This window comes from Anolis sagrei, chromosome 6 (assembly GCF_037176765.1).
Source record: "Anolis sagrei isolate rAnoSag1 chromosome 6, rAnoSag1.mat, whole genome shotgun sequence".
Taxonomy (NCBI): Eukaryota; Metazoa; Chordata; class Lepidosauria; order Squamata; family Dactyloidae; genus Anolis; species Anolis sagrei.
The window spans coordinates 5,402,768-5,429,886 of NC_090026.1; the positions used below are offsets into that span (position 1 = coordinate 5,402,768).

Genomic DNA, 27,119 nt, shown 5'->3' on the forward strand with positions numbered 1-27,119 from the left:
CTGTTGCCTCCTTTCCATGGGCACAGCAAGCAGGGAGACATTGGGTTGTTGTAGGTTTTTTCGGGCTGTATGACCGTGTTCTAGAGGCATTCTCTCCTGACATTTCGCCTGCATCTATGGCAAGCATCCTCAGAGGTAGTGAGGTCTGTTGGAACTAGGAAAAAGGGTTTATATATCTGTGGAATGACCAAGGGAGACATTGCTTCAGCTTTCGTTGACTTTTCTCCCTCCTGGTTCACAGGCCATGCAGAAATCAGGGCGACCTCTGAAATCCCTGAAACAGCGGCTGAAGGGAAAAGAGGGGCGCGTGCGAGGGAACCTAATGGGGAAACGAGTGGATTTCTCAGCCCGGACTGTCATCACCCCGGATCCCAACCTCTCCATCGACCAGGTGGGAGTGCCTCGCTCCATCGCTGCCAACATGACCTTTGCAGAGATAGTGACGCCCTTCAACATTGACAGGTGAGGGTCCATGCACCATAGCTGCTGCACCTGTTGTTCGGATTTGGAGTCAGAGGCCTAGATCTTCATTCCTCTGAACTGTTCTTGTTCACTCTCCCCATCTCCTCCAGGCTCCAAGAGTTGGTCCGCAGAGGGAACAGCCAATACCCGGGAGCCAAATACATTATTCGTGACAACGGGGACAGGATTGACCTCCGTTTTCACCCCAAGCCCAGCGACCTCCACCTGCAGATTGGCTACAAGGTCAGTTCAGCTTTCTGCAGGGAAGGCTTTTTAGGGAATCCTATTGAATGGGAGCATCAAATGCCTAGGACACTATTTCTCAACCTGGAGGTCAAGACCTGGGGGGGGGGTCACGAAGGGGTGTCAGAGGGGTCGCCAAAGACCATCCAAAAACACATTCTTTTCTGTTGGTCATTGGGGTTCTGTGTGGGAAGTTTGGCCCAATTCTATTGTTAATGGAGTGCAGAATGCTCTTTGATGATAAGTGAACTATAAATCCCATCAACTACAATTTCCAAATGACGAAATCAACCCTCACCCAAACCCACCAGTATTCAAATATGGGCGTATCAGGAATTTGGATCAAATTTGGTCCAGTGAATGAAAATATATGCTGTATATCAGATATTTACATTACAGTTCATAACAGTAGCAAAATTAAAGTTATGAATTAGCAACAAAAAACATTTCATGGTTGGGGGTCACCACAACATGAGGAACTGTATGAAGGGGTCATGCCATTAGAACCACTGGCCTAGGAGATGTGCCAAGATAATGGCAGACCAAGGAAGGGTGTGAGAAGGCAAAAGAAACCAAGGATCTCCTATTCTACATGTATATTTACATCACATATATTTTTATCATCACCGTTGAGCCCTAGGACATTTGCATTTGACTGCAGAAATGTGTACATTTTATTTCAGTGTTCCTTTCTGATCTTGGAGGTTACTAACAAAGGCTCTTCCATTCTTCCACCTTCCAGGTCGAGCGACACATGTGCGATGGGGATATTGTCATTTTCAACCGGCAACCCACATTGCACAAAATGTCCATGATGGGGCACAGGGTCCGGATCCTGCCGTGGTCCACCTTCCGCCTCAATCTCAGGTGAGCCCTTGTTTTTCCCCCTTCTGTTTTGCAATACTCCATTGCTGTCTGTGTGAGAGCAGAGAGAGGGAAATGAGAAGGCGGAGCAGGTGTGGTGCAGATCTTGGAAATGTTGCTGTGAGGCAGATAAGTCCAAATGCTTGCTACACTGAGTTGCATTGCATCCTCCTCCTTTTAAGAACCAGTGATTTGCTGTTGACATCTTTAAGGTTTTAGGAATTACATAATCCAAAACAGATTTTGAACACCAGCTTGAATGTAAGTTTAAGAAGCAATAGATGAAGTCGCTATATAGTTCAAGGGTAGGAATCTAAGGACTTCACCATGTCCATTATTCTGCCAAAATACCCGTTGCTAAAAGATACTTGAGAATGCATCCCCCACCCAAAAAAAACACCAAATGTCCCTCCAAAAACAATCAAGAATGATCCAACATCACTTCAAGTTAACCTAAATGGCTCCTGCAGTGCAGCAAGGTGTGCCTGTCCTCAACTGATGCTCAAGGCAATGCATCAGGGGCATTAAGCTAGGACATTTTCAGTAGTAATAGCCCCCAGTCTGGTTGAGCATCTCAATCTAAAAGGTTACTATGCATTTTCCATCAGTCCTCTTTGGTTGGGATTCAATGTTTACTTTTAAGCTCTTTTTTGTATTTATATTTGAATTATTGTATGTTTACTTTTAAGTTTTTTTATTGTATTTCTATTTGAATTACTCCTAAGCTTGTTATTGTATTTATATTTGAATTATTATCTCATGTTTATTATTGTATGTTTAAATTGATATGTTAATTGTTTAAATTAATGTATTATGTTTATTATTATATGTGTAATGCGGCATTGTATGCCATGGATTGTAAGCCACCCTGAGTCCCCCACTGGGGTGAGAAGGGTGGGGTATAAATGTAGTTTAATAATAATAAAAATAATAATTGGTCTTTTGTACTGAGAAGAAGTTAGTTTAACAATAGGGACACAGTGGTTTCTTGGAGAGAACCTTGTCAAAGTTGAATAAGAAATCCACCGCTATTGTTGACAGTTGTTGTCTTTAATATTATATATTGTGGGAATTACATAGATGAACACAAGTTTGTTTTGGGCACCCTTCAGCCTGTAAGGAAGGCCTTTGAAGGATGGGAAGGTGCCTAGAGTGCAGTCCCTAGGTTGGCTCTGGATCAAGGCAGAGGCTTATATGGCTGTCTCTCTTGTCCTGGCAGTGTGACCACCCCGTACAACGCTGACTTTGATGGAGACGAGATGAACCTGCACCTCCCCCAGTCCCTTGAGACCCGGGCAGAAATCCAGGAACTGGCCATGGTGCCCCGTATGATTGTCACTCCCCAGTCCAACCGACCCGTCATGGGCATCGTGCAGGACACCCTCACGGCCGTCCGCAAGTTCACCAAAAGAGATGTCTTCCTGGAGAGGGTGAGTTGCGACAGGGGGGGGGGATGCTCTCTACATAAGGGTTCTGTTGGGTGATTGGGCTTCTTAACAAAAGACCCCTTCCCATAATTGCACAACACAGTAACTTCTTTGCAGCAGCGTGACCCAGTACCAGTAGCCAAAAGTGATGAAAAGAACAAAAACACCCAGACCAATGTTATCTCTTCCTTAGAAGGCTTTTCTTTGTAATAAAATAATATGGTCACACTATTTACAAAAACAACAACAATAATAATAATAACAATTTATTTATACTCTGCTACCATCTCCCCAGGGGACTCGGTGCGGCTTTCATGAGGCCGAGCCCAGAATACAACAATACAAGCAATAACAACAACAATACAAGCAATTTAAAAACAACAAAACAATAAAACAATAACATAAGCATTATCAATAGGACAACACACTTTAAAATCTACGGGTAGGCCAAATGTAATTAAAATTAAAAATAATGCTGGACATGGGCGAAAAAGTGATGGGGCGATTTGTGGAAACATACAAGCAGACGTAAAACAATGGAAAGTGCTTTGGAGGACAAAGGGTTATGGGATCATTATTCTGGGAAGGCACACTGGAACAACCACGTCTTCAAGCTCCTCCTAAAGACTGCCAGAGTTGGGGCATGCCTGATGTCCTTAGGAAATGAGTTCCAGAGTCAAGGGGCCACCACCGAAAAGGCCCTCTCTCTCGTCCCCACCAATCGCACTTGTGATACAACAAGGTTTCCATAACACAAATAAAGTTCTTTATATTCTTTCTTTGCTTCCACACTGGGCTTCCTCATACAGATAAATGGCTTCTCTCACACGGAAGCTACACAGGAGCTTCACACAGGAGTTTTACACGCAACTTTACACATGAGGACCTCAACCTGGGGTTTCTCTCACCAAAGTGTCTCATACCAGACCTTCTCATAGGCCTACCTCACACTGTGAGGCGTTTTCACAGACTGAGAATTTTCTCCCACTGAGGTTTACCTCAAACTGACAGCTACTAAGCTACAGGCACACCTACTACAACTTCCATGCCATAGAATGGAACCATGGCAGTTGAAGTGGTGTCAAACTGTATTCATTTGAGATGTACTCATAGTTGTCATGAAATTTGCACATGGTTTTGTGCACAGAAGGCATACTGATATATAGAAATATTGACTCATGTGCAGCACAGGATGCTTCCTGAGGACAAAAGCTTGTTTTTAAAGGTTTATCCTGCACACATAGAATCCTAGAGTTGGAAGAGACCTCATGGGCCATCCAGTCCAACCCCATTCTGCCAAGAAGCAGGAATATTGCATTCAAATCACCCCTGACAGATGGCCATCCAGCCTCTGTTTAAAACCTTCCAAAGAAGGAGCCTCCACCACACTCCGGGGCAGAGAGTTCCACTGCTGAACGACTCTCACCGTCAGGAAGTTCTTCCTCATGTTCAGATGGATTTTCACAATTCAGACATGGGTCTGTTTGCAACCAAACAGATCAGATAACAAACATTTCTGAAATTTTCCCAAACATAACCCCAAATTAAAATAAAACCTAGTTAATTTTAATATTTCTGACAGGTCCCCCCTTTCACATCTTGATTTCAGCATAAAAGTCTCCTAGCCTGCTTTGTTCTACTCTCTCATTTCCATTACAATACCAAACTCTAGAGAAGAATCACAAGTTGGTGGACAAGATCTGAATTCTTTGCACTTTAGAGCAGGGGTCCACAAACTCTTTAAGCAGAGGGCCAGGTCACAGTCCCTCAAACTGTTGGAGGGTCGGATTATAATTTGCAAAAAAATGAATGAATTCCTATGCACACTGCACATATATTATTTGTAGTGCAAAAAAAAAACCTTAAAAACAATACAAAAATTAAAATGAAGAACAATTTTAACAAATATAAACTTACTAGTATTTCAATGGAAAGTGTGGTCCTGCTTTTGGCTGATGAGATAGGATTGTTGTTGTTGTTGTTGTGTGCTTTCAAGTCATTTCAGACTTAGGTTGACCCTGAGCGAGGGCCGTATTCAGCCCCCGGGCCTTATTTTTTGGACCCCTGCCTTAGAGTTTAAAAATGGCCTGGAGATTTCCACAGTGGAGTTCATTTTGGGTTGAGAACTTTGACGTCTAACTTTCCGGCTCCCCTTCTTGTTTTCTTTCCTCTCCTTCAGGGTGAGGTGATGAACCTGCTGATGTTCCTCTCCACTTGGGATGGCAAGGTGCCGCAGCCGGCCATCCTCAAACCGCGCCCGCTCTGGACCGGGAAGCAGATCTTCTCCCTGATCATCCCCGGCCACATCAACTGCATCCGGACACACAGCACCCATCCCGATGATGAGGACAGTGGCCCTTACAAGCACATCTCTCCTGGAGACACAAAGGTACCGTATTGCCAGGAATCAGGCTTTGAGATGAGTGTTAAACAACTAACTACTTGCAAGATGGCTGGGGATGGTGGGACACCCAAGTTGGGGAAGCAGCACATCACCACTTTTCTCCTGCAGATGGCAGTAAGAGCCCTTTATTCCAGTGTTTCTCAAACTTCTTAATGCCGCGATTTGGCACAAATACCTAATATGCCCAAATTTGAATTCTAATAGGGTTGGAGGGGATGGATTTTTGTCATTTGGGAGTTGTAGTTGCTGGGATTTATGGTTCACTGACAATCAGAGCATTTTGAACTCCACCAATGATGGAACTGAACCACACTTGGCACACATAAGTTCTATGACCAACAGAAAATGCTAGAAGGATTTGGTGGGCATTGACCTTGAGTTTGGGAGTTGTAGTTCACCTGCATCCATAGAGCACTGTGGGCTCAAAACAATGATGGATCTGGACCAAACTTGGCACACAGAACTCATGACCAACAGAAAATACTAGAAGGATTTGATGGGCATTGACCTTGAGTTTGAGAGTTGTAGTTCACCTGCATCCAGAGAGCACTGTGGACTCAAACAATGATGGATCTGGACCAAACTTGGCACGGATATGCAATCTGCCCAAATGTGAACACTGGTGGAGTTTGAGGAAAATAGACCTCAACCTTTGGAAGTTGTGGTTGCTGTGATTTATAGTTCACCTACAATCAAAGAGCATTGGGAACCCCACCAACGTTAGAAGTGGGTCAAACCTCCCACACCCAGAACCCCCATGACCAACAGAAAATACTGTGTTTTCTGATGGTCTTTGGCGACCCCTCTGACACCCCCTCGCGACCCCTCCAGGGGTCCTGACCCCCAGGTTGAGAAACGCTGCTCTTCATTCTTGCTTCTCTCCAAATAGGACTGACCACTTCCATCACGCTAGAACATGATGTGGGTGTTTTGGACTTCAGCTCCCACACTTCCTAAGAGACAGTAGGAATTGTGGGAGTTAAAGTCCAAAACACCTGGAGGGCCCAAGTTGGCCCATGCCTGCTTTAGCCTTTTTTAGATGCCTTATTGGTAGGTTGCCAGTTCAGAACTAAAATCATGGCCCCCAATTTTGGACAAAAATTGATCCAGTTGGCAAAAATACCTTTTGAACTTTGGTTTGCATTTTTCTGTTTCTAAGCAGGTGTCTGCTAATAAGTGCCAGGTGTAATTTTCAATCTGCTGCTCTAGGTGATTGTGGAAAACGGGGAGCTGATCATGGGCATCTTGTGTAAGAAGTCTCTGGGCACCTCGGCTGGTTCCCTCGTCCACATTTCCTACCTGGAGATGGGCCACGACGTCACCCGCCTTTTCTACAGCAACATCCAGACTGTCATCAACAACTGGCTCCTGATCGAAGGTGAGTCTATGCTACATGGACATCAAGGGCAGCATTGTCTTGCATTGCTTCTTCCACAGGATCCTTGAAGTCTTAGCCTTATGGGAAGGAAAGGGGATGATGGTGAGGAGGATGGTCTTGATTTATACGCTGCCTTTCTCCCTCTGTATTCAACTGGCAGGACTTGGATACCGGTCTAGCATAGTGAACATCATAAAACCAGAATCTGAGAAGTGGATAGAGTGCTTTAGGGAGGTTCATTTTCCTATGATAGTTTTTTTTGGGGGGGGGGGGGGGCATTTTTGGGGAGTTTTGGCATTTCAGGCCTGAGAACACATACATACATTCATTTGACTGACAGTAGGAGACTCACAGAAAAGGAACTTGAAAGAGGGTTACTTATCACTATGGGCAAACTGCTCCCTTCCTTGTTGGCTTAACTTTCTGTCTACCGTATTCTGTGCAGGGAAGCCTCTCTTTTCAGGGGTGTGGAGAGAACCTTGTAGGGTTTCGCACTTCCTTCCTAGCTTTGAACCTTCCTCCTTTCACAGGTCACACCATTGGCATTGGAGATTCCATTGCTGATGCCAAGACCTACCAGGACATTCAGAACACCATCAAGAAGGCCAAGCAAGATGTGATAGAGGTAAGAGGAAGTGAGCACAAAACTGCAGCGGGTGGTCACCAGGCCATGGAGAGGTGTTGGTTTTTTTTTTTGGGGGGGGGGGGGACATGCAGAGGAAATAATAATAATCATAATAATCATAATAATATTTATTTATAGACTGCTCTATTTCCCCGAGGGGACTCAGAGCGGTTCCCAGTTTAAAAAACACAGAACATACAAAGCAAAAACGACATAACCATAAGATTAACAAAACAAAATATACATAAAAATTGTTGCCATATCACACATATATTAAAAGTAATCCTGCCTGTTCAAGGCAATTAAATTTTTTTAGAAGGTTTGGCCAAGATTTGTGCAAGCCCAAAAATTCTAGGGGGCCCAGGAATTAAATGCAATGCTATGGCAGGAAACAATAATATTAGGTACGGGTCTGTGGCTGTTCATTCCGGGGCCGACTAGAGGAAATGATCTGGGTAATTGGTAGGAAGAATAAGGCTGTATTCGACAATGTATAGGGCTGAGTTAGAATTGGCCATTTTCAAAGGCTTGTTGAAACCACCAGGTCTTCAAGCTCTTATGAAAGGAGGGGAGGGATGGGGCCTGTCTTATTAATCTTTATTTATACGCCAAAGGGATCCGGGGGCGGCTCATAAAGCACTAAAGGTGCAAACACACAAAACAAAAAGTGTAAAAACAATAACATTAAAAGAATAAACAACATAACTCATCACAACTTCACAATCTTCCCTGGTTGAAATCAGTAAAAAAAAAAAAAACAGATTCCAGCGCTTTCTTGGCAGGTTATTTCCCTGACTATGGTACCAGGAAAGAGCTATACTTGTAGCCATGTGTTTTAAAAAAATCTGTTAAGGGAGAGGGTGATGTGGGCCAGTAGAAACCAATAGAGCACAAAATGAGGAGATATGGATAGAAATCATATGAGGGAAGGATTGGGAGCAGAGTTGGTGTTTAGGAGCCCCTGTAGTTTGTGTTGAGTGTGAGATGGTGTACTGTATTCTGTCACTTTCTTTTTCCCACAGACTGCAAAGAGATCTTGTTGCATCTCTTAGATTGAGAAATAAATCAATGGCATAAGCTGTCTACTGGCTTCTGTGTCTCTCATATTCTGTCAAAATACCCATTGCTAAAAGATACTTGAGAATGCATCCCCCCCAAAAAACCCCATATGTCCCTCCAAAAACAATCAAGAGTGCTCCAACATCACTTCCAGTTAACCTAAATGGATCCTCCAGTGCAGGAGGTCTCTGAGGTGCTACATGAGCCCTATGCGTGCAGATCCAGACTAATATGGCAATATCTTTGAATTCTGCCACTCCAACAGTAGGCCACAAATATTTGGGAGCAGAATCAGATTTTAAAAGGAAATAATAGATCCTTGGGACTTAGAGTTTCGGGTCCCAGAGCCAATCTTTTTCCCTTGCTGCCACCAGGTCATTGAGAAGGCTCACAACAATGAGCTGGAGCCCACCCCTGGCAACACGCTGCGGCAGACCTTTGAGAACCAGGTCAACAGGATCCTGAACGATGCCCGAGACAAGACCGGTTCTTCGGCGCAGAAGTCCCTCTCGGAGTACAACAACTTCAAGTCCATGGTGGTGTCGGGAGCCAAAGGCTCCAAAATCAACATCTCACAGGTAAGGTCCATTGAATCCTGCCTCTTGGGTAGACTTGCTTGCTTGCCTGCTTGCTTCATCACAGATCCCTGTGCATGATCCTCTGACTCTCCCTCCCTGCAGGTCATTGCTGTGGTGGGGCAGCAGAACGTTGAAGGGAAGCGCATCCCTTTTGGCTTCAAGCACCGGACACTGCCTCACTTCATCAAAGATGACTACGGTCCTGAAAGCAGGGGCTTTGTGGAGAATTCCTATCTGGCCGGCCTGACCCCAACAGAGTTCTTCTTCCATGCCATGGGAGGTCGAGAGGGGCTGATTGACACAGCTGTGAAAACTGCAGAAACTGGTGAGTGGGAAATGGTGGGATGGAGCATGGGTAAGAGGAAGGGAAGGCTTCAATTGGCAGACAAACCTGTGAGGTTGATGTACCTGCAATTAGCAGTGATGGCATCATCACCATCTTTATTTGCATCCACTTTCCCCCCATCCTGAGAGTTAGAGCCACTTATAAGCAAGAACAAATACAGTTGAGTTAAAGCATAATAATACATTTAAAATGGAATTACAATAAAACATAATTATTCCATTAGTAATACCAAAAGGTTGAATTTTTTAAATTGTTGTTTTACTATGGTCTTGTGTATTTGTAGGATTTTAATGTATGTATTAAGTTTGTAAGCTGCCTTGGGTCCGTGCAGAGGAGAAAGGCAGGATAGAAATATCCTAAATAAATAAATAAAAACAATGTAAACTACACAAAAATAAGCAAGGTTAAAGTCCCTATCAAAATTATTTTTTTGAAATAGTAATATAGAATCCTAGAGTTGGAAGAGGCCTCATGGACCATCCAGTCCAACCCTATTCTGCCAAAAAGCAGGAATATTGCATTCAAAACAACCCTGACAGATGGCCATCCAGCCTCTGCTTAAAAGCTTCCAAAGAAGGAGCCTCTACCACACTCCGGGGCAGAGAGTTCCACTGCTGAACTGCTCTCACAGTCAGGAAGTTCTTCCTCATGTTCAGATGGAATCTCCTCTCTTGTAGTTTGAAGCCATTGTTCCATTGCGTCCTAGTCTCCAGGGAAGAAGAAAACAAGCTTGCTCCCTCCTCCCTATGACTTCCTTTCACATACTTATACATGGCCCTCATCATGTCTCCTCTCAGCCTTCTCTTCTGAATGCTAAACATGCCCAGCTCTTTAAGCCGCTCCTCATAGGGCTTGTTCTCCAGACCCTTGATATCTCAAAAAGTGTGTTAGAATAAAAAAAAATGTGTTGTGTTACACTAAACATACTTCCAATTATTTATTATTTAAGACATTTATATTCCGCCCTTCTCACCCCGAAGGAGACTCAGGGCGGAGCACAGCATATATACAGCAAACATTCCACCTCTTCTCCACCCAACCTGTACTAAATAAAAATAAAAATTACTAATATTCACTTCCCACTGAGTATAGAATGTATTGCAGTTTGTCCATAATGCTTGCAACATTAAATCTATATGGCAATAATTAATTAAAAGTATTTGCCATTCTAATGACAGCAAGGGAGGAGGGCATTCTAGCCTTTCTAGAAAGGAAGCTACAGAGACGAGGGGCAGCCACTAAGAAGGTAATCTATTTGCATAGAAGTAAGCATTACCACCACAATCTTATCAGTGTCGAGTTTCTCTGCCCCTCCCCAGGTTACATCCAGCGTCGACTGATTAAATCTATGGAGTCTGTGATGGTGAAGTACGATGCCACCGTGCGTAACTCCATCAACCAGGTGGTGCAGCTGCGTTACGGTGAGGATGGTCTGGCCGGGGAGAGCGTGGAATTCCAGAACCTGGCCACCCTCAAGCCGTCCAACAAGGCCTTTGAAAAGAAGTGAGTCCAGGGCTTTGGGTTGGGGTCTGTGAAGGAGTTTTAGTGGTTCTTTGAGTTCACAAGGGATTCCTCAACCATCCCATGTATGTGACACTGAAACCCAGATCGGTCTTCCCTCCTGGGAAGGTGGCCGGATCTCAAGGAAGGAGAAAATAGCATGCCAGACATGGGAAGGACTCTGGCTAGGCATTCCTTAGAGAAGGCCTCTTGCCTCACTTTAAATAGCTCAAAATGGTTGTTTATGTGGTGTCTCCCACACAACCCAGGAATGCTTTCCCTCACCCAGGGCTGCCACAGAGCCCTGAAGAAACAAAAGCGTGGTTGTTTCTCAACTCCTCCAAGTCTCTGGAGAGAAGACATTCCAGCCATCGCCTGCTATTGTGCAAAGAGCTCCAACCACAGCTCTCCATAGGATATTGCCTTGGCGTTGTTTTATTTGCTGCAGGGTTGAATGTTTCAACGACCTAGGTCTGATCACAGCATCCCTCCATCTCTTGTTTTTCTGCTCCCAGGTTCAAATTTGACTACACGAATGAGCGGGCGCTGCGGCGCACCTTGCAGGAGGAGATGGTGAAGGACATTCTCAGCAATGCCCACATCCAGAACGAACTGGAGAGGGAGTTTGAGAAGATGAAGGAGGACCGGGAGGTGCTGAGGGTCATCTTCCCCACTGGGGACAGTAAGGTGAGGCCAAGCCCTGGCACCTCCCTGCCTCCCTCTGGAAACACAGTGGGCCCCAGGCATCTGCTGAGGTTTGGTTCCAGGTCTCCTCATGGATACCCAACTCTGTGTGACATCAGTTCAGCTTTGAATTGACCCTATGAATAAAAGTCAGTCATTTACTGTCCTGCTCAAAAATTGTAAACTCCGGACTGCCTTGGCTCCTGTAATTGGGTCAGACCACCTGTCATTCAGTCATCACAGATTCCCACAGAGTTGTGCCAGTCAGCAAATCGAGATAAATCATCCATCTTTATATTTAGTCTTTCTGAGACTGTTCAGCAATGGAACTCTCTGCGCCGGAGTGTGATGGAGGCTCCTCCTTTGGAGGCTTTGAAATAGAAGCTGGATGGCCATCTGTTGGGGGTGCTTTGAATGTAATATAAATTAACTGATGGATTCATTTATAATGTGCTATAGGAAAGGAGATTCCACCTGAACATTAGAAAGAACTTCCTAACTGTAAGGAGAGCTGTTCAGCAGTGGAACTCTCTGCCCCAGATTGCTGTGGAGGCTCCTTTTTTGGAGGTTTTTCAGCAGAGGCTGGATGGCCATCTGTCAGGGATGCTTTGGAGCCCCCGGTGGCGCAGTGGGTTAAAGCTCTGTGCCGACAGGACTGAAGACCGACAGGTCGCAGGTTCGAATCCGGGGAGAGGCGAATGAGCTCCCTCTGTCAGCTCCAGCTCCTCATGCGGGGACATGAGAGAAGCCTCCCACAAGAATGATAAAAACATCCAATCATCCAGGCATCCCCTGGGCAATGTCCTTGCAGATGGCCAATTCTCTCACACCAGAAGCGACTTGCAGTTTCTCAAATCACTTCTGACACGACAAAAAAAAAAGGAGTGTGTGTGCTTTGAATCCAATTTTCCTGCTTCTTGGAAGAATGGGATTAGACTGGATGGCCCATGAGGTCTCTTCCAACTCTATGATTCTATGACCTTTTCAAGTTACTCATCTTGAAAGACTCAGAGATAAAGTTCAGACACATCGTAAATTCAGCTTTCAATGAAAGTGGATTTTCTCCTGTATTAACAAAGCTGTTTACATTGCCATGTTTCATACCCATCTGCACTTAATTAAGTCATGGCAAATAGCATGCAGCACATTGTCTTTCTTTTCCAGTTTGTGCAGGAAATTCCAAATGTTGCACTCTTATCAATTTTACACACCTCCATTGTTTTAACCCATGTACTACTGAAACATGCAGTTTAAACTATTTGCTCTTTTCATTCAAACACTATTATTTACTGATAGTGTCATCGTATGAGAGGTCCTGAAAATCTCAGTCTGGACATTTTGGCTTCTAGGGAGAGTGTAGGCCTTCCTATCTTAGATCGAAAGGAAGAGAAGCCTTCCCCTATATTTTAGCTTCTTCCTTCATTGTGACGTGGAATATGATGCTCTGTTTTGAAGAAGGAATGTGAGGCTGCTCTTGGGGTGGGAGCAAAGAGATGTAAAACTACATCTAGCCCAGGGGGCCATACAGCCGTGTTGTTGGATGCTCATTCCTGCCATCTCATCTGCAAATGTCCCTTTCCAAATAGGTGGTTCTTCCCTGCAACTTGCTGCGTATGATCTGGAACGCTCAGAAAATCTTCCACATCAACACCCGCCTGCCTTCTGACTTGCACCCCATCAAAGTGGTGGACGGTGAGTTTGGGGATGGAGGACCAGGCTGGTGGTATATGGAAAGGAGACCATAATTCTCTATGCATCATAACACCGAGTTGTGCAAACCTAGCCCTAGTATATATTCTTCTTAAGGGTAACGGAAGTGGAATAGTCAGATAGTGTCTAAATGAATATTCATTTCGTGGAAAGCTAAAAAACTTGTGGCAGAAGAACTACCTATGCTCGCTAGGTCCAATTGAGCATAGATATCTCTAGTACGTTGCATGAGCACTTGTTTTGCCCTCGGTCCTAGATCATTCAGAAATTGTAAAGGCAGGCCGACTTTAGCTAACTCATTATTTAGAGCCATTATCCATGATGACTTTTGGTCACGCTGGACATTCCTTTTTCAAGGACAGGAGAAATCTACCATAATCAGAGTAAGCCTTTTTATTCTGAAAGCTATCAAGAAAAGAGGACATGGTATTGTCGAAGGCTTTCATGGCCGGAATCACTGGGTTGTTGTAGGTTTTTTTGGGCTATATCGCCATGGTCTAGAAGCATTCTCTCCTGATGTTTCGCCTGCATCTATGGCAAGCATCCTCAGAGGTAGTGAGGACATTTCTTGAAAGAAGAATCAGGAAAATAAAATTCTGACTGTAAATAGAATGTCAGCTCCTGTCGTCTCCTTTTCGCCTTGTCTTTTATTCGTGTTGTATTTTGAAATAGTCATATGATTGGTCAAATAAATAAATTTTTGCTTGGAAAAGCAAAGATTTTGTTTTTTCTGTCCGAATTCATCTCCCTCTACATCCCACCTCAGAATCTGAGATCATCTGGGGAGGCCCTACTCTCGACCCCACCTCTATCACAAGTGAGGCTGGTGGGGACGAGGAGCAGGGCCTTCTCGGTGGTGGCCCCTCACCTGTGGAACTCACTCCCTGGGGAAATCAGATCAGCAACATCCCTCCGCTCCTTTAGAAGGAAACTAAAAACGTGGTTATGGGACCAGGCAATCTGGCAGTTAAGGACAATGGACGACTAGAATTAACAGGACTGACAATGTGGAATTGAAACTACGGACTATGAGACGGCGAACGCTGAGTGTTAAACTGGTTTATTGACGTGTTGTAGAACTAAGAACCGACTGTTTAATTGTTTTAACTGGAATGGTTTATGGTGATGTTTTGGGTGGTGTAACAGCACTCCATGTAGTCATGTCGGCCACATGGCCTAGGAGGTATCTAGGGACAACGCCGGCTCTTTGGCTTAGAAACAGAGGTGAGCACCATCCCCCAGAGTCAGACCCGATTAGACTTATTGTCAGGCGAAACCTTTACTTTTGGGAGGGAATAGGTGTTTAAGATGGCAGCTAGATAACCAAATGAGGATCGATGTCCTTGTTCTCCATATGGGGATCCCAGGAAGAGTCTTCATCCCCCATCTCCCTGGCCTCTGCTTCTCAGGTGTGAAAGAGTTGAGCAAGAAGCTGGTGATTGTGAATGGGGACGACCCCCTGAGCAAGCAGGCCCAGGAGAACGCCACCCTCCTCTTCAACATCCACCTGCGCTCCACGCTCTGCAGCCGGCGCATGATCGAGGAGTTCCGCCTCAGTGGAGAAGCCTTCGACTGGCTCCTGGGAGAGATCGAGTCCAAATTCAATCAGGCCATTGTAAGTATCAGTCACTGTCTGGAACCCTTTGCTTTCTTCAGGGACAGTACTTTACTTACTTAGGCGATCCCGCGTTGGCCGAGTAGGATAGTCTTCCAGGATCAGTGTTCTGGTGGGTCCGTAGGTGACAGTGGAGCCCTATTCTTGATCTGCTTCTTCTCCCACAGTGAGGGCATTGGTTTCCAGGTGGAAGGCGGTCTCGGTTGGGGTTGGCTTGATGCGCCTTCCTCTTGGCACGTTTCTCTCTTTCACCCTCCATTTGTGCCTCTTCAAATTCTGCAGCACTCCTGGTCACAGCTGACCTCCAGCTGGAGGGCTTCCCAGTTCTCAGTGTCTATGCCAGAGTTTTTGAGGTTGGCTTTGAGCCCATCTTTAAATCTCTTTTCCTGTCCACCAACATTCCGTTTCCCGTTCATGAGTTCGGAGTAGAGCAACTGCTTTGGGAGACGGTGGTCAGGTGGTCAGGACATTGTGTAATTCAGGCTTGGGAAAGCTTCGTCCCTCCTTCAGGGCAAAAACCAGAACTAGCCAAAGTGGGACAGGATTGGCTTGCAGAGAACTCTGAGGCCATACCAAGAGAGCCTCCTGATGTGAAGGGCTGCTTCCTCCCCTCCTAGGCCCATCCGGGTGAGATGGTGGGAGCCCTGGCTGCCCAGTCCCTGGGTGAGCCTGCCACTCAGATGACCCTGAACACCTTCCACTACGCCGGAGTCTCGGCTAAGAACGTGACGCTGGGTGTGCCTCGACTCAAGGAGCTGATCAATATCTCAAAGAAGCCCAAGACCCCCTCGCTGACTGTTTTCCTCTTGGGCCAGTCTGCGCGTGATGCCGAGCGAGCCAAGGTAAGCTGAAGGGGCGGTGGTGCTCATTTTGTGAGGTTGGAGCGGGATGGTCTTGACTCACTCGTTCCCCAAGCGACTGCTTCACCCCATTTCCTCTGTTTTTCCTTTTCTCCAGGACATCCTTTGCCGCTTGGAGCACACAACCCTTCGGAAGGTGACGGCCAACACGGCCATCTACTATGACCCAAACCCGCAGAATACGGTGGTGGCCGAGGACCAGGAGTGGGTGAACGTGTACTACGAGATGCCCGACTTCGACGTGACCCGCATTTCGCCCTGGCTGCTGCGTGTGGAGCTTGACCGGAAGCACATGACGGATCGCAAGCTCACTATGGAGCAGATTGCAGAAAAAATCAATGCCGGTATGGGATTTAACCTGGTTTTATTTGTCGTGTCAGGGCAACCAGTCAATTATATTACATTTCTAACAGAACAAAGCAAACAAACAGACAAAATACAAAATTTGTGGGTTTGGTAGTTGACTAAATGTCCTTTGACCAGTATCTGGCCACTTGGAGTGTTTCTGGTGTTGCTGCAAGAAGGTCCTCCATTGTGCATGTGGCAGGGCTCAGGTTGCATTGCAGCAGGTGGTCAGTGGTTTGCTCTTCTCCACACTCGCATGTCATGGATTCCACTTTGTGGCCCCATTTCTGAAGGTTGGCTCTGCATCTTGTGGTGCCAGAGCGCAGTCTGTTCAGCACCTTCCAAGTCGCCCAGTCCTCTGTGCCCAGGGGGGAGTCACTCATTTGGTATCAGCCGTTGGTTGAGGTTCCGGGTTTGAGCCTGCCACTTTTGGACTCTCGCTTGCTGAGGTGTTCCAGCGAGTGTCTCTATAGATCTTAGAAAACTATTTCTAGATTTAAGCCGTTGACGTGCTGGCTGATACCCAAACGGGATGAGCTGGAGATGTCTCTGCCTTGGTCCTTTCACTATTGGCTGCATTTAACCTGGTGGCGCAACAGGTTAAAACGCTAAGCTTCAGAACGTGTTGACCAGAAGGTTGGCAGTTCAAATCCATGGGCCAGGGTGAACTCCCATTGTTAGCCCCAGCTTCTGCCAACCTAGCAGTTTGAAAGCATGCAGATGTGGGGAGATCAATAGGAGGTGATCGCTGGGAAGGTAACAGTGCTCTTTGCAGTCATGCTGGCCACATGACCTTGGAGGTGTCTACAGACAACGCCGGCTCTTCAGCTTAGAAATGGAGATGAGCACCACCTTCAGAGTCAGACATGACTAGACTTAATGTCAAGGGAAACCTTTACCAATGGGGCAAGTCAGGGTAGGGGGCAGGCATAGTGAGTTGCTCTACGTTGCTCCAAAATCCTTTGTTTTCACAACGGTCTCTTTTCCACCTGGAAGTATAACCTGCCCAGTCTCTTTTTCACCTCGAAGTTTAACCTGCCTGCTTCCTACCTTCTTTTGCAGGGTTTGGGGATGACCTGAACTGCATCTTTAATGACGACAATGCGGAGAAGTTGGTGCTGCGTATCCGGATCATGAACAGTGATGAGAACAAGATGCAAGAGGTGTGAAGATGGGAACTGCATGCAGTGGGCCACCTGGAGAAGTGTTTTCTTTACAAATGGTTGTGCGTGCAAAGCTGAACTGATTTTTCTTGCTTTTTTCCTATTTCCCAGGAGGAAGAAGTGGTGGACAAGATGGATGACGATGTCTTCCTGCGTTGCATTGAGTCCAACATGCTGACTGATATGACCCTCCAAGGCATTGAGCAGATCAGCAAGGTGAGTATGATACACACCTCTCTGTGGGATTTGGAGTTCGGGGCTCCTAGCTCACCCTTCACCCAACCTGTGTCTTCTCTGAAAGTGCCACTCCAGGCTTCATCTTGCTTCTGGTTTTTTTTTCCCTCTCTTATCAGGTGTACATGCACCTGCCTCAGACCGACAACAAGAAGAAGATCATCATTACGGAGGACGGGGAGTTCAAGGCCTTGCAGGAGTGGATCCTGGAGACAGACGGCGTGAGCCTCATGCGTGTGCTGAGCGAGAAGGATGTGGACCCCGTCCGCACCACCTCCAACGACATCGTGGAGATCTTCACGGTGAGCATCGGGTTGAAGCCTAGTGTCGTGGCATTTTCTTAAATGGAAATGGGTAGAATAATCCCCCTCCAAACACCCCACCTGGTCATGCCCAGCACTTTTTAATTTTAATTATTACATTTGGCCCGGCCATTGTTTTTAATTGTGTCATTGTGTGTTGTTAATGTTGTTGCCTTGTTTTTGAGTTATTTTGCTGTTTGTTGTTGCTGCTGTTTTTATTGTATTTGGGCTCGGCCTCTTGAAAGCCGCACCAAGTCCTTCGGGAGATGGTTGCGGGGTACAAATAAAGGTTTATGATTATGATTATTATAATAAAAATACTTTTTTTCTGTGCAATAAGTGGATATGGAATAGTGCAGCGATGACCGAAATGGTTTCAGATTATGATTTTGGACCATGTGGTTTTAATCAATGGTTTTAATGATGAGATGTTTTTAGCTTTTTGGTTTTTTTTTACCGTAAATACTCAAGTATAAGCCGACCCAAAAAAACTGAGAAAACATATTTACTCTAGTATAAGCAGAGGGTGGGAGCTGCAGCAACTACTGATAAATTTCAAAATAAAAATAGATACCAATAAAATTATATTAATTGAGGCATCCGTAGGTTAAATATTTTTGAATATATACACAAAACTGTAATTTAACCGGGATTGTGGCACAGCTGGCTGAGTGTCTGCTGCATTAAGATCACTCTGACCAAAAGGTCATGAGTTTGAAGCCAGCCCGGGTTGGAGTGGGTTTCCAACCAATTGTGTGTAGCCTGTTGTCGACCTTTGCAACCTGAAAGACAGTTGCATCTGTCAAGGAGGAAAATTAGGTACCACCTCAAAGTGTGGGGAGGCTAAATTAACTAATTTATGAGGCCATATAAAAAGACTCCAGCAAGTACTCCAGCAGAAAGCATGCGGGGAATGTGGAAATACTTCATCAGTGTCGCAGATGGACGATGAAAGCGACAGCTCCCCTGGCGGCCAGGAAAAGTTAATAGCCTCTGTGTATGTCTGTATATGTTGTATGTCAAAAATTGGCATTGAATGTTTGCCATATATGTGTACACTGTAATCCGCCCTGAGTCCCCTGCGGGGTGAGAAGGGCGGAATATAAAAGCTGTAAATAAATAAATAAATACTGATAAATTTCAAAATAAAAATAGATACCAATAAAATTACATTAATTGAGGCATCCATAGATTAAATACTTTTGAGTATATGCACAAAACTGTAATTTAAGATAACACTGTCCAGCTTTGATTAAACCATTATTCTAACCTGCTTCAATGTAAATGTGCTTATGTGTCCTTCTAATAAGAACAAAGAGAGTAAAATAATAAATGCAAGAAAAATAATAATACAGTAAACTAATGGAAATGTAATAATAACAGTAATAATTGTGTAAAATAATAAAAGTAATATTAATAATAAAGTAAAATAATAAATGTAATAAAAATTGAATAAAATAAATGTGTTATATGGAAATGTAATAATAACAGTAATAATTGTGTAAAATAATAAAAGTAATAATACTAACAATAATAATAAAGTAAAATAATAAATGTAATAAAAATTGAGTAAAATAATAAATGTATTATTGTTATTATAATTGTCTTTGTTTATGCATCTAATGGTTTCCAGTTGTGAGGCTGCCCTGAGTCCCCCTCCGGGGGTGAGGAGGACAGGATATAAATGTATGAAATAAATAAATGTAATAATAATAATAGAGTAAAATAATAAATGTAATAAAAATAATAAGTAGAATAAAGTTAATGTAATACTAACAATAATAAATGTAATAGTAATAATAATAATTAGGTTCTTGTGGGTTTTTTCGGGCTATAGAGCCATGTTCTAGAGGCATTTCTCCTGATGTTTCGCCTGCATCTATGGCAAGCATCCTCAGAGGTAGTGAGGTCTGTTGGAATTAGGACAATGGGTTTATATATCTGTGGAATGGCTGGGGTGGGGCAAAGAGCTCTTCTCTGCTGGAGCTAGGTGTGAATGTTTCAACTGACCACCTTCATTAGCATTTGAAGGCCTGGCTGAGCCTGGGAAAATCTCTTGCTGAGAGGTGTTGAGATAATAATAATAAATTGAGTAAAATAATAAATAACCTTGATTCGAGTATAAGCCAGGGAAGGCTTTTTCAGCCTAAAAAAATGGCTGAATAACTAGGCTTATACTTGAGTATATACATTATATATTTTATTGGATGTATTTCATGTGACATGAAATTGTTGCCTTTCTATAAAGCAGTTCTGAGTCCCCTTTGGGGTGAGAAGGGTGGGATATAAATACAGTAAATAAATAAATAGACATCTGTCTGATATATTTTATTTGTGTTGAAAAGCATGTACTTAAGCTCTGTGGGATAGTCTTTCGGTCATGTTTCCCATGTGGGAAAATACATTACTGGGATTGCTCTCTATCCCACAGGTCTTGGGCATTGAGGCTGTGCGGAAGGCTCTGGAGCGGGAGCTGTACCACGTCATCTCTTTTGACGGTTCCTACGTCAACTACCGCCACTTGGCCCTGCTTTGCGACACCATGACGTGCCGCGGGCACTTGATGGCCATCACTCGGCACGGAGTCAACCGTCAGGACACGGGACCCCTCATGAAATGCTCCTTTGAGGAGACGGTAAGTTGGAGGCTGTGCAGGAAGGGAAACCACCTTTTCCTCTGGGGGAAAAGTGGGGGATTTTTGAGGGATTGCTTTGAGTAAACGTTGAGGTGTGCTCTGCCTTTTGTTGCAGGTCGATGTCTTGATGGAAGCAGCCGCCCACGGTGAAAGCGACCCCATGAAGGGCGTCTCAGAGAACATCATGTTGGGCCAGCTTGCCCCGGCAGGCACCGGCTGCTTCGACCTCTTATTGGATGCGGAGAAGTGCAAATACGGCATGGAGATCCCCACCAACATCCCTGGGTTGGGTGTGGGCGGCCGTAAGTATTCTGTGGTGCTTTTCCTTACTTATGCAGTGCGGGAAAGAAGAAACTATTGGGCGAGTGGGCTTAATAACAAAAGACCCTCCTCACAAATGCACAGCAGAGTAACTTAGCAGCAGCAGCGTGACCCAGCACCAGTAGCCCAAAATGATAAAAAGAATAAAAACACACAGACCAATGTTATTTCTTTCTTAGGAGGCTTTTTTCGTAGCAAAATAATGTAATATAATTCGTATTATTTTGTAGTAAAATAATATGGTTGCACTATTTACAACAACAAGGTTTCCATAACACAAATAAACAAATACATAGGAGCTTTACGCACAGCAGCCTTCACACTGGAGCTTTCTCACATGAGGTTTCTCTCACACAGAGGTTTAACTTACACTCCTCAGGATGACAGTAGGTTTGGGCCACTATAACAGGCTTCGGCCTACTCACTCTCCTCAGGACGACATTAGCTTTGGCCCACTGACTCTAACAGGCTTCGGCCTACTCGCTCTCCTCTGGAGGACACTAGCTTTGATCCATTGACTGTAGCAGGCTTTGGCCTACTCACTCTCTTCAAGATGACACTAGCTTTGACCCACTGACTCTAACAGGCTTCGGCCTACTCACTCTCCTCAGGAGGACACTATCTTTAACCCACTGACTAACTGGCTTCAGCCTACTCACTCTCCCTTGAGGATAACACTAGCTTTAGCTCACTGACTCTAACAGGCTTCGGCCTACTCACTTTTCTCACAACAACACTAGCGTTGGCCCACTGACTCTTAAGAGGCTTCGGCCTACTCACTTTTCTCACAACAACATTAGCGTTGGCCCACTGACTCTTAAGAGGCTTCGGCCTACTCGCTCTCCTAAGGATGACACTAGCTTTGGCCCTCTGACTCTCAACACTCTTCGGCCTACTCACTTTCCTCAGGATGACACTAGCTTTGACCCACTGACTCTAACAGTCTGCGGCCTACTCACTCTTCTCAGGATGACACTAGCTTTGACCCATTGACTCTAACAGGCTTCGGCCTACTCACTCTCTTCTGGAGGACACTAGCTTTGGCACACTGACTGTAACAGGCTTTGACCTACTCACTTTTTCAGTGCTTGTCTCACATGTTTGTAATTCAAAATAGTTAATTTTAAATATTTCTGAAAAAAACAACTTTACTTGGATTTCCCTTAATCAGCTTTACAGGGAAAGGAGTGGGCAAGATGGATCAAATGGGAAAGAGATGGGACAATTGGCTGCCCTCATGAAATAGAATAAAAACCACAAAAATTAATTCTACACCAGTCTTGAGAACCTACTGCTTCCCCTTCCTTTTTCTCTCTTTTGTTGGTCTGGGAAATTACCAAGCAGCTCGGACACAACATACTTAGCAAAAGGCATCCAGGGATGCAACCAGAGACCAGTCAATGGGGTCAGGATTAGGTGCTTGGTCTATCATTTCCTCCTTAGTGGGATTCTCAGATTTTCCTGGACATATCTAGTGTATATAACAGGCCTGGGTCAATTTGGGCCTTCCTCCAGGTGTTTTGGACTCCAACTCCCACCATTCCTAACAGCTTCAGGCCCCTTCCTTTTCCCCCTCAGCCGCTTAAGCGGCTGAGGGGGAAAAGGAAGGGGCCTGAGGCTGTTAGGAATGGTGGGAGTTGGAGTCCAAAACACCTGGAGGAAGGCCCAAGTTGACCCAGGCCTTCCTTTAAAGAGAGGCAGTGCTTAAGCACAAACTTCCAATCTCTTTTCTCGTGTCCCCAACCCGGCTGGAGCCAAAATCCTCCTTTCTAACTCCTTATATTTCCTTCCAGCCACCGGCATGTTCTTTGGCTCCGCTCCCAGTCCCATGGGAGGGATGTCGCCCGCCATGACCCCCTGGAACCAAGGGGCCACACCAGCCTACGGAGCCTGGTCTCCCAGTGTCGGTAGGTATCAGGGGCTTTGTATTGGGGGATCAGGGAGGAGGCTATGAGCAAGAGAAATGTCAAATTTAGATTTTAGAGTTTTATGTCTCTCTACTTTTTTCCCTGGACCACATGGGGAATAATCATCGTTCCTTCCTGCTTGGAATAAGCAATCTTTTAAGTCATTTCCAGTTCCTTGTTCCCTTTCTTGGAGCCTGGGGGGATTCTGCGGTCTGTTTTCTCCCCTTCTGATTGTGCATATTCACTTTTGTTTCCTCCGCAGGGAGCGGAATGACTCCTGGGGCAGCTGGCTTTTCGCCCAGCGCTGCCTCAGATGCTAGTGGCCTCAGTCCAGGCTACTCTCCTGCCTGGTCGCCTACTCCAGGCTCTCCTGGGTCTCCGGGACCTTCCAGCCCATACATCCCATCACCAGGTAGGTAGCGTTGTTGTTCTTACAGTGAGACTCATGCGTAGCTATCTGTACCGGTTCTGTTAGTTTGAGCAGTGTAATTTTCTGGCAGAAAGATTTACCAGGTGGTTTATCAACCAGTCATGGGCAAACTTCATCCCTCCAGGTGTTTGGACTTCAACTCCCACAATTCCTCTTGGTTTTTTTGGTTTGTTTGTTTGTTTGACATGTTTTCTGTTAGGATTTTTGATTTGGGTCTATTTAATTTAAATCCAGATCATTTCCCAAATTCTTCTCTTTCAGTTAGCCAATTCTGAATATTTTCTCTTGGATTTTCTATTATACAAACTAAATCTTTTTATATGTATCTTATTTTCGTTACCAATAACTCTTTGTCTTCTCTTATATTGTTTAATATTAATTTTGTTGCATTTGTAAATTGGTAGCCCATATCCACTTCTTGCAATAGTAACAGAATAAAATCCCAATTGATATTATCAAATGCTTTTTCAGCGTCTATGAAGATCGGTGCCAATTCTTTTTCATTGTTTGCCTCGTATTCAATTATGTCTAATATAGTCCTCAAATTTTCTGTTCTATGTCTCTGTGGTAAAAATCTGCTTCAGTGTCTGATGGGCAAAAGGAAGGGGCCTGAGGCTGTTAGGAATTGTGGGAGTTGAAGTCCAAAACACCTGCAGGGTTGAAGTTTGCCCATGCCAATTATAACCAATACAGATAATTGACTCTTCTTCCTCTTTCATTTCCACAGGTGGGGCCATGTCGCCCAGCTACTCCCCAACATCGCCTGCTTACGAACCCCGTTCCCCTGGAGGATACACACCACAAAGCCCCAGCTACAGCCCAACTTCCCCCTCATACAGCCCAACATCCCCCTCCTATTCTCCTACCAGCCCCAATTACAGCCCCACCAGCCCCAGCTACAGTCCTACGTCCCCCAGTTATTCTCCAACCAGTCCCAGTTACAGCCCAACTTCACCCAGCTACAGCCCAACTTCGCCCAGCTACAGCCCTACGTCACCCAGTTATTCTCCAACTAGCCCCAGCTACAGCCCCACTTCACCCAGTTATTCCCCAACCAGTCCCAGCTACAGCCCCACTTCACCCAGTTATTCCCCAACCAGTCCCAGCTACAGCCCTACATCCCCCAGTTACAGCCCTACGAGTCCAAGTTACAGCCCGACATCTCCTAGTTACAGCCCTACAAGTCCAAGCTACAGCCCTACGAGCCCCAATTACAGCCCAACTTCTCCCAATTATACCCCCACCTCTCCCAGTTACAGCCCAACTTCTCCCAGTTACAGCCCGACATCTCCCAATTACACCCCTACGTCTCCAAACTACAGCCCGACCTCCCCCAGTTATTCTCCAACCAGCCCAAGCTACAGCCCCACTTCGCCCAGCTACTCCCCCTCCAGTCCCCGCTACACCCCACAGTCCCCGACGTATACTCCTTCCTCGCCCAGCTACAGCCCCAGCTCTCCCAGCTACAGCCCGACCAGCCCCAAGTACACCCCCACCAGCCCCTCCTACAGCCCCAGCTCCCCGGAGTACACCCCGACGTCCCCCAAGTACAGCCCCACCAGCCCCAAGTACAGCCCGACATCGCCCAAGTACAGCCCGACGTCGCCCACCTACAGCCCCACCACCCCCAAGTACAGCCCCACCTCGCCGACCTATTCGCCCACCTCGCCCGTCTACACCCCGACTTCGCCGAAGTACAGCCCCACCAGCCCTACTTACTCACCCACCTCTCCCAAGTACAGTCCCACTTCGCCCACCTATTCGCCCACCTCGCCAAAAGGGTCCACCTACTCGCCCACCTCGCCGGGCTACAGCCCCACTTCGCCCACCTACAGCCTCACCAGCCCGGCCATCAGCCCCGACGACAGCGACGAAGAAAACTGAATGTGTGGGGAGGCCCCAGAGAAGACCGGTTGGGGGGTGACTTCCCTGCCGTCGTGTGCTTTGTCGTTGTGCTGAAAAGCTTCGAAACAGTTTGGGAGACGGGGAAACTTGCCTGAAACCTCTTGTCGCTTTGCGTCGGCTGCAGCCTTGACAATGTGCGGCTGAGGATGGGAATCCCGCGACTACAGATCCCATCTCTCTTTTCCCCCTGCATATCCCCCAAATGGAGGAAGTTTTAGTCTCCGCTCTTCATGTTTTGGTATTTTTATCTTTGGGGAGAAAAAAAAAATAATAATCTTGTAAATAATCAAATAGACTACCTAACCAATCGGGAAATCAGGACCTCTGTGTGAAAGGGGTGGGAAAGTGTGACCTTCCACCCCGCTAAAAGTCAAGTTTCTGGTCTCTCTCTTAACTGTTCAGGAGGGAGAAAAAAGTGGCATTTTGAAGCCGCGATTCCTTTGAGTGCCCATTGATCCCCTAGCTTCTGTAATACTCCTTTTCCATGTCTATTGAGAATTATTTATGTTGAAAACAGTAGGCAGTTTCTTGACTTAGGTGCATTATGTGTTGGCTTTTCCTCTCCTCCTTTTTGGCCGAACGAGAACGAAGGGCGGCCTTTTTTAAGAGGAGCAGGTTTTAACTCTTTAAAACAATGGATCCAGGGTGGTTTGGTTTCCTTTGGTCCTGCGTTGCATGTTGGAAAGTTTGGAATTGGGCCCTGGCTTTGGATGCTTCGAGCAGGTTTTCCTCCTGGTTCTGCTCAACAGGATCGAGAGAGAGAAAAAGGAACGAGGCCGGGCCACAACAGTTAAAAACAACGTCGTTTTGTTGGGTGTTTGGAATTCTTGCTTTTTTTCCCCCTTCTGCACTCAAAAAAATTGTAACTTTCGGGAAGGGGAGGGGAAATAAAAACTTTTTTACTAACTGTTGACCTTGTGTGTGTTTTCATTATACAGTTTTTTAAAGTGTTCTGCAATTTTTTAGCTTTGAATAGCTTTTAGTCACCAGAGAAGGATGACTAAAATGATCAAGGGTCTGGAGAACAAGCCCTATGAGGAGTGGCTTAAGGAGCTGGGCATGTTTAGCCTGGAGAAGAGAAGGCTGAGAGGAGACATGATAGCGATGTATAAATATGTGAGAGGAAGTCACAGGGAGGAGGAGGGAGCAAGCTTGTTTTCTGCTTCCATGGAGATTAGGACAAGGAACAATGGCTTCAAACTACAAGAGAGGAGATTCCATCTGAACATGAAGAAGAACTTCCTGACTGTGAGAGCCGTTCAGCAGTGGAACTCTCTGCCCCGGAGTGTGGTGGAGGCTCCTTCTTTGGAAGCTTTTAAACAGAGGCTGGATGGCCATCTGTCAGGGGTGATTTGAATGCAATATTCCTGCTTCTTGGCAGGATGGGTTTGGACTGGATGGCCCATGAGGTCTCTTCCAACTCTGATTCTATGATTTTAAATTGAGAATTTATAATACTGTTCTGTTTAATTTTGTTTCAGTCTTCGCATATTTGTATATTTTCAATTGTGTGGTCATCCTTTTAATTGTAAGCCGCTTTGAGCCTCTGGGACAGATAAAGCTAGGTATAAATAAACATAATTTTTTTCATGTCAGGAGCAGCTTGAGAAACTGCAAGTCGCTTCTGGTGTGAGAGAATTGGCCGTCTGCAAGGACATTGCCCAAGGGACGCCTGGATGTTTTGATGTTATACCATCCTTATGGGAGGCTTCTCTCATGTCCCCGCATGGGGAGCTGGAGCTGAGAGAGGGAGTTCATCCGCGCTCTCCTTGAATTCGAACCTGCAACCTGTCGGTCTTGCCGGCACAAGGGTTTAACCCATTGCGCCACCGGGGGCACCTAATAAATATAATAATAGGATTGCTGTGAGTTTTCCAGCCTGCATCTATGGCAGGCATCCTCAGAGGCGCAGTGGGTTAAACCCCTGTGCCAGCAGGACTGAAGACCGACAGGTCGCAGGTTCGAATCCAGGGAGAGGCAGATGAGCTCCCTCTGTCAGCTCCAGCTCCTCATGCGGGGACATGAGAGAAGCCTCCCACAAGGATGATAAAAACATCAGATCACCCGGGCGTCCCCTGGGCAACGTCCTTGCAGACGGCCAATTCTCTCACACCAGAAGCGA

General features: G+C 45.7%; 1 protein-coding gene across 1 annotated transcript in view; it reads left to right on the forward strand.

The window, feature by feature from the left end:
- POLR2A (RNA polymerase II subunit A) overlaps positions 1-25,903 on the forward strand; it is a 46,169-nt gene extending 20,266 nt beyond the window's left edge. The window contains exons 7-29 of the mRNA XM_060779851.2: positions 242-462; positions 573-705; positions 1,448-1,572; positions 2,789-2,999; positions 5,176-5,385; positions 6,610-6,778; positions 7,309-7,403; positions 8,837-9,040; positions 9,143-9,365; positions 10,706-10,889; positions 11,402-11,573; positions 13,157-13,262; positions 14,690-14,895; positions 15,513-15,737; positions 15,853-16,099; positions 17,163-17,263; positions 17,375-17,479; positions 17,617-17,799; positions 20,231-20,434; positions 20,550-20,736; positions 22,549-22,662; positions 22,925-23,074; positions 23,820-25,903. Of these exons, the coding sequence (XP_060635834.1) occupies positions 242-462; positions 573-705; positions 1,448-1,572; positions 2,789-2,999; positions 5,176-5,385; positions 6,610-6,778; positions 7,309-7,403; positions 8,837-9,040; positions 9,143-9,365; positions 10,706-10,889; positions 11,402-11,573; positions 13,157-13,262; positions 14,690-14,895; positions 15,513-15,737; positions 15,853-16,099; positions 17,163-17,263; positions 17,375-17,479; positions 17,617-17,799; positions 20,231-20,434; positions 20,550-20,736; positions 22,549-22,662; positions 22,925-23,074; positions 23,820-24,976 (4,932 nt within the window). The 3' untranslated portion in view covers positions 24,977-25,903. The remainder of the gene's footprint in view (positions 1-241; positions 463-572; positions 706-1,447; positions 1,573-2,788; positions 3,000-5,175; positions 5,386-6,609; positions 6,779-7,308; positions 7,404-8,836; positions 9,041-9,142; positions 9,366-10,705; positions 10,890-11,401; positions 11,574-13,156; positions 13,263-14,689; positions 14,896-15,512; positions 15,738-15,852; positions 16,100-17,162; positions 17,264-17,374; positions 17,480-17,616; positions 17,800-20,230; positions 20,435-20,549; positions 20,737-22,548; positions 22,663-22,924; positions 23,075-23,819) is intronic.
- Positions 25,904-27,119: the final 1,216 nt, after the last annotated feature.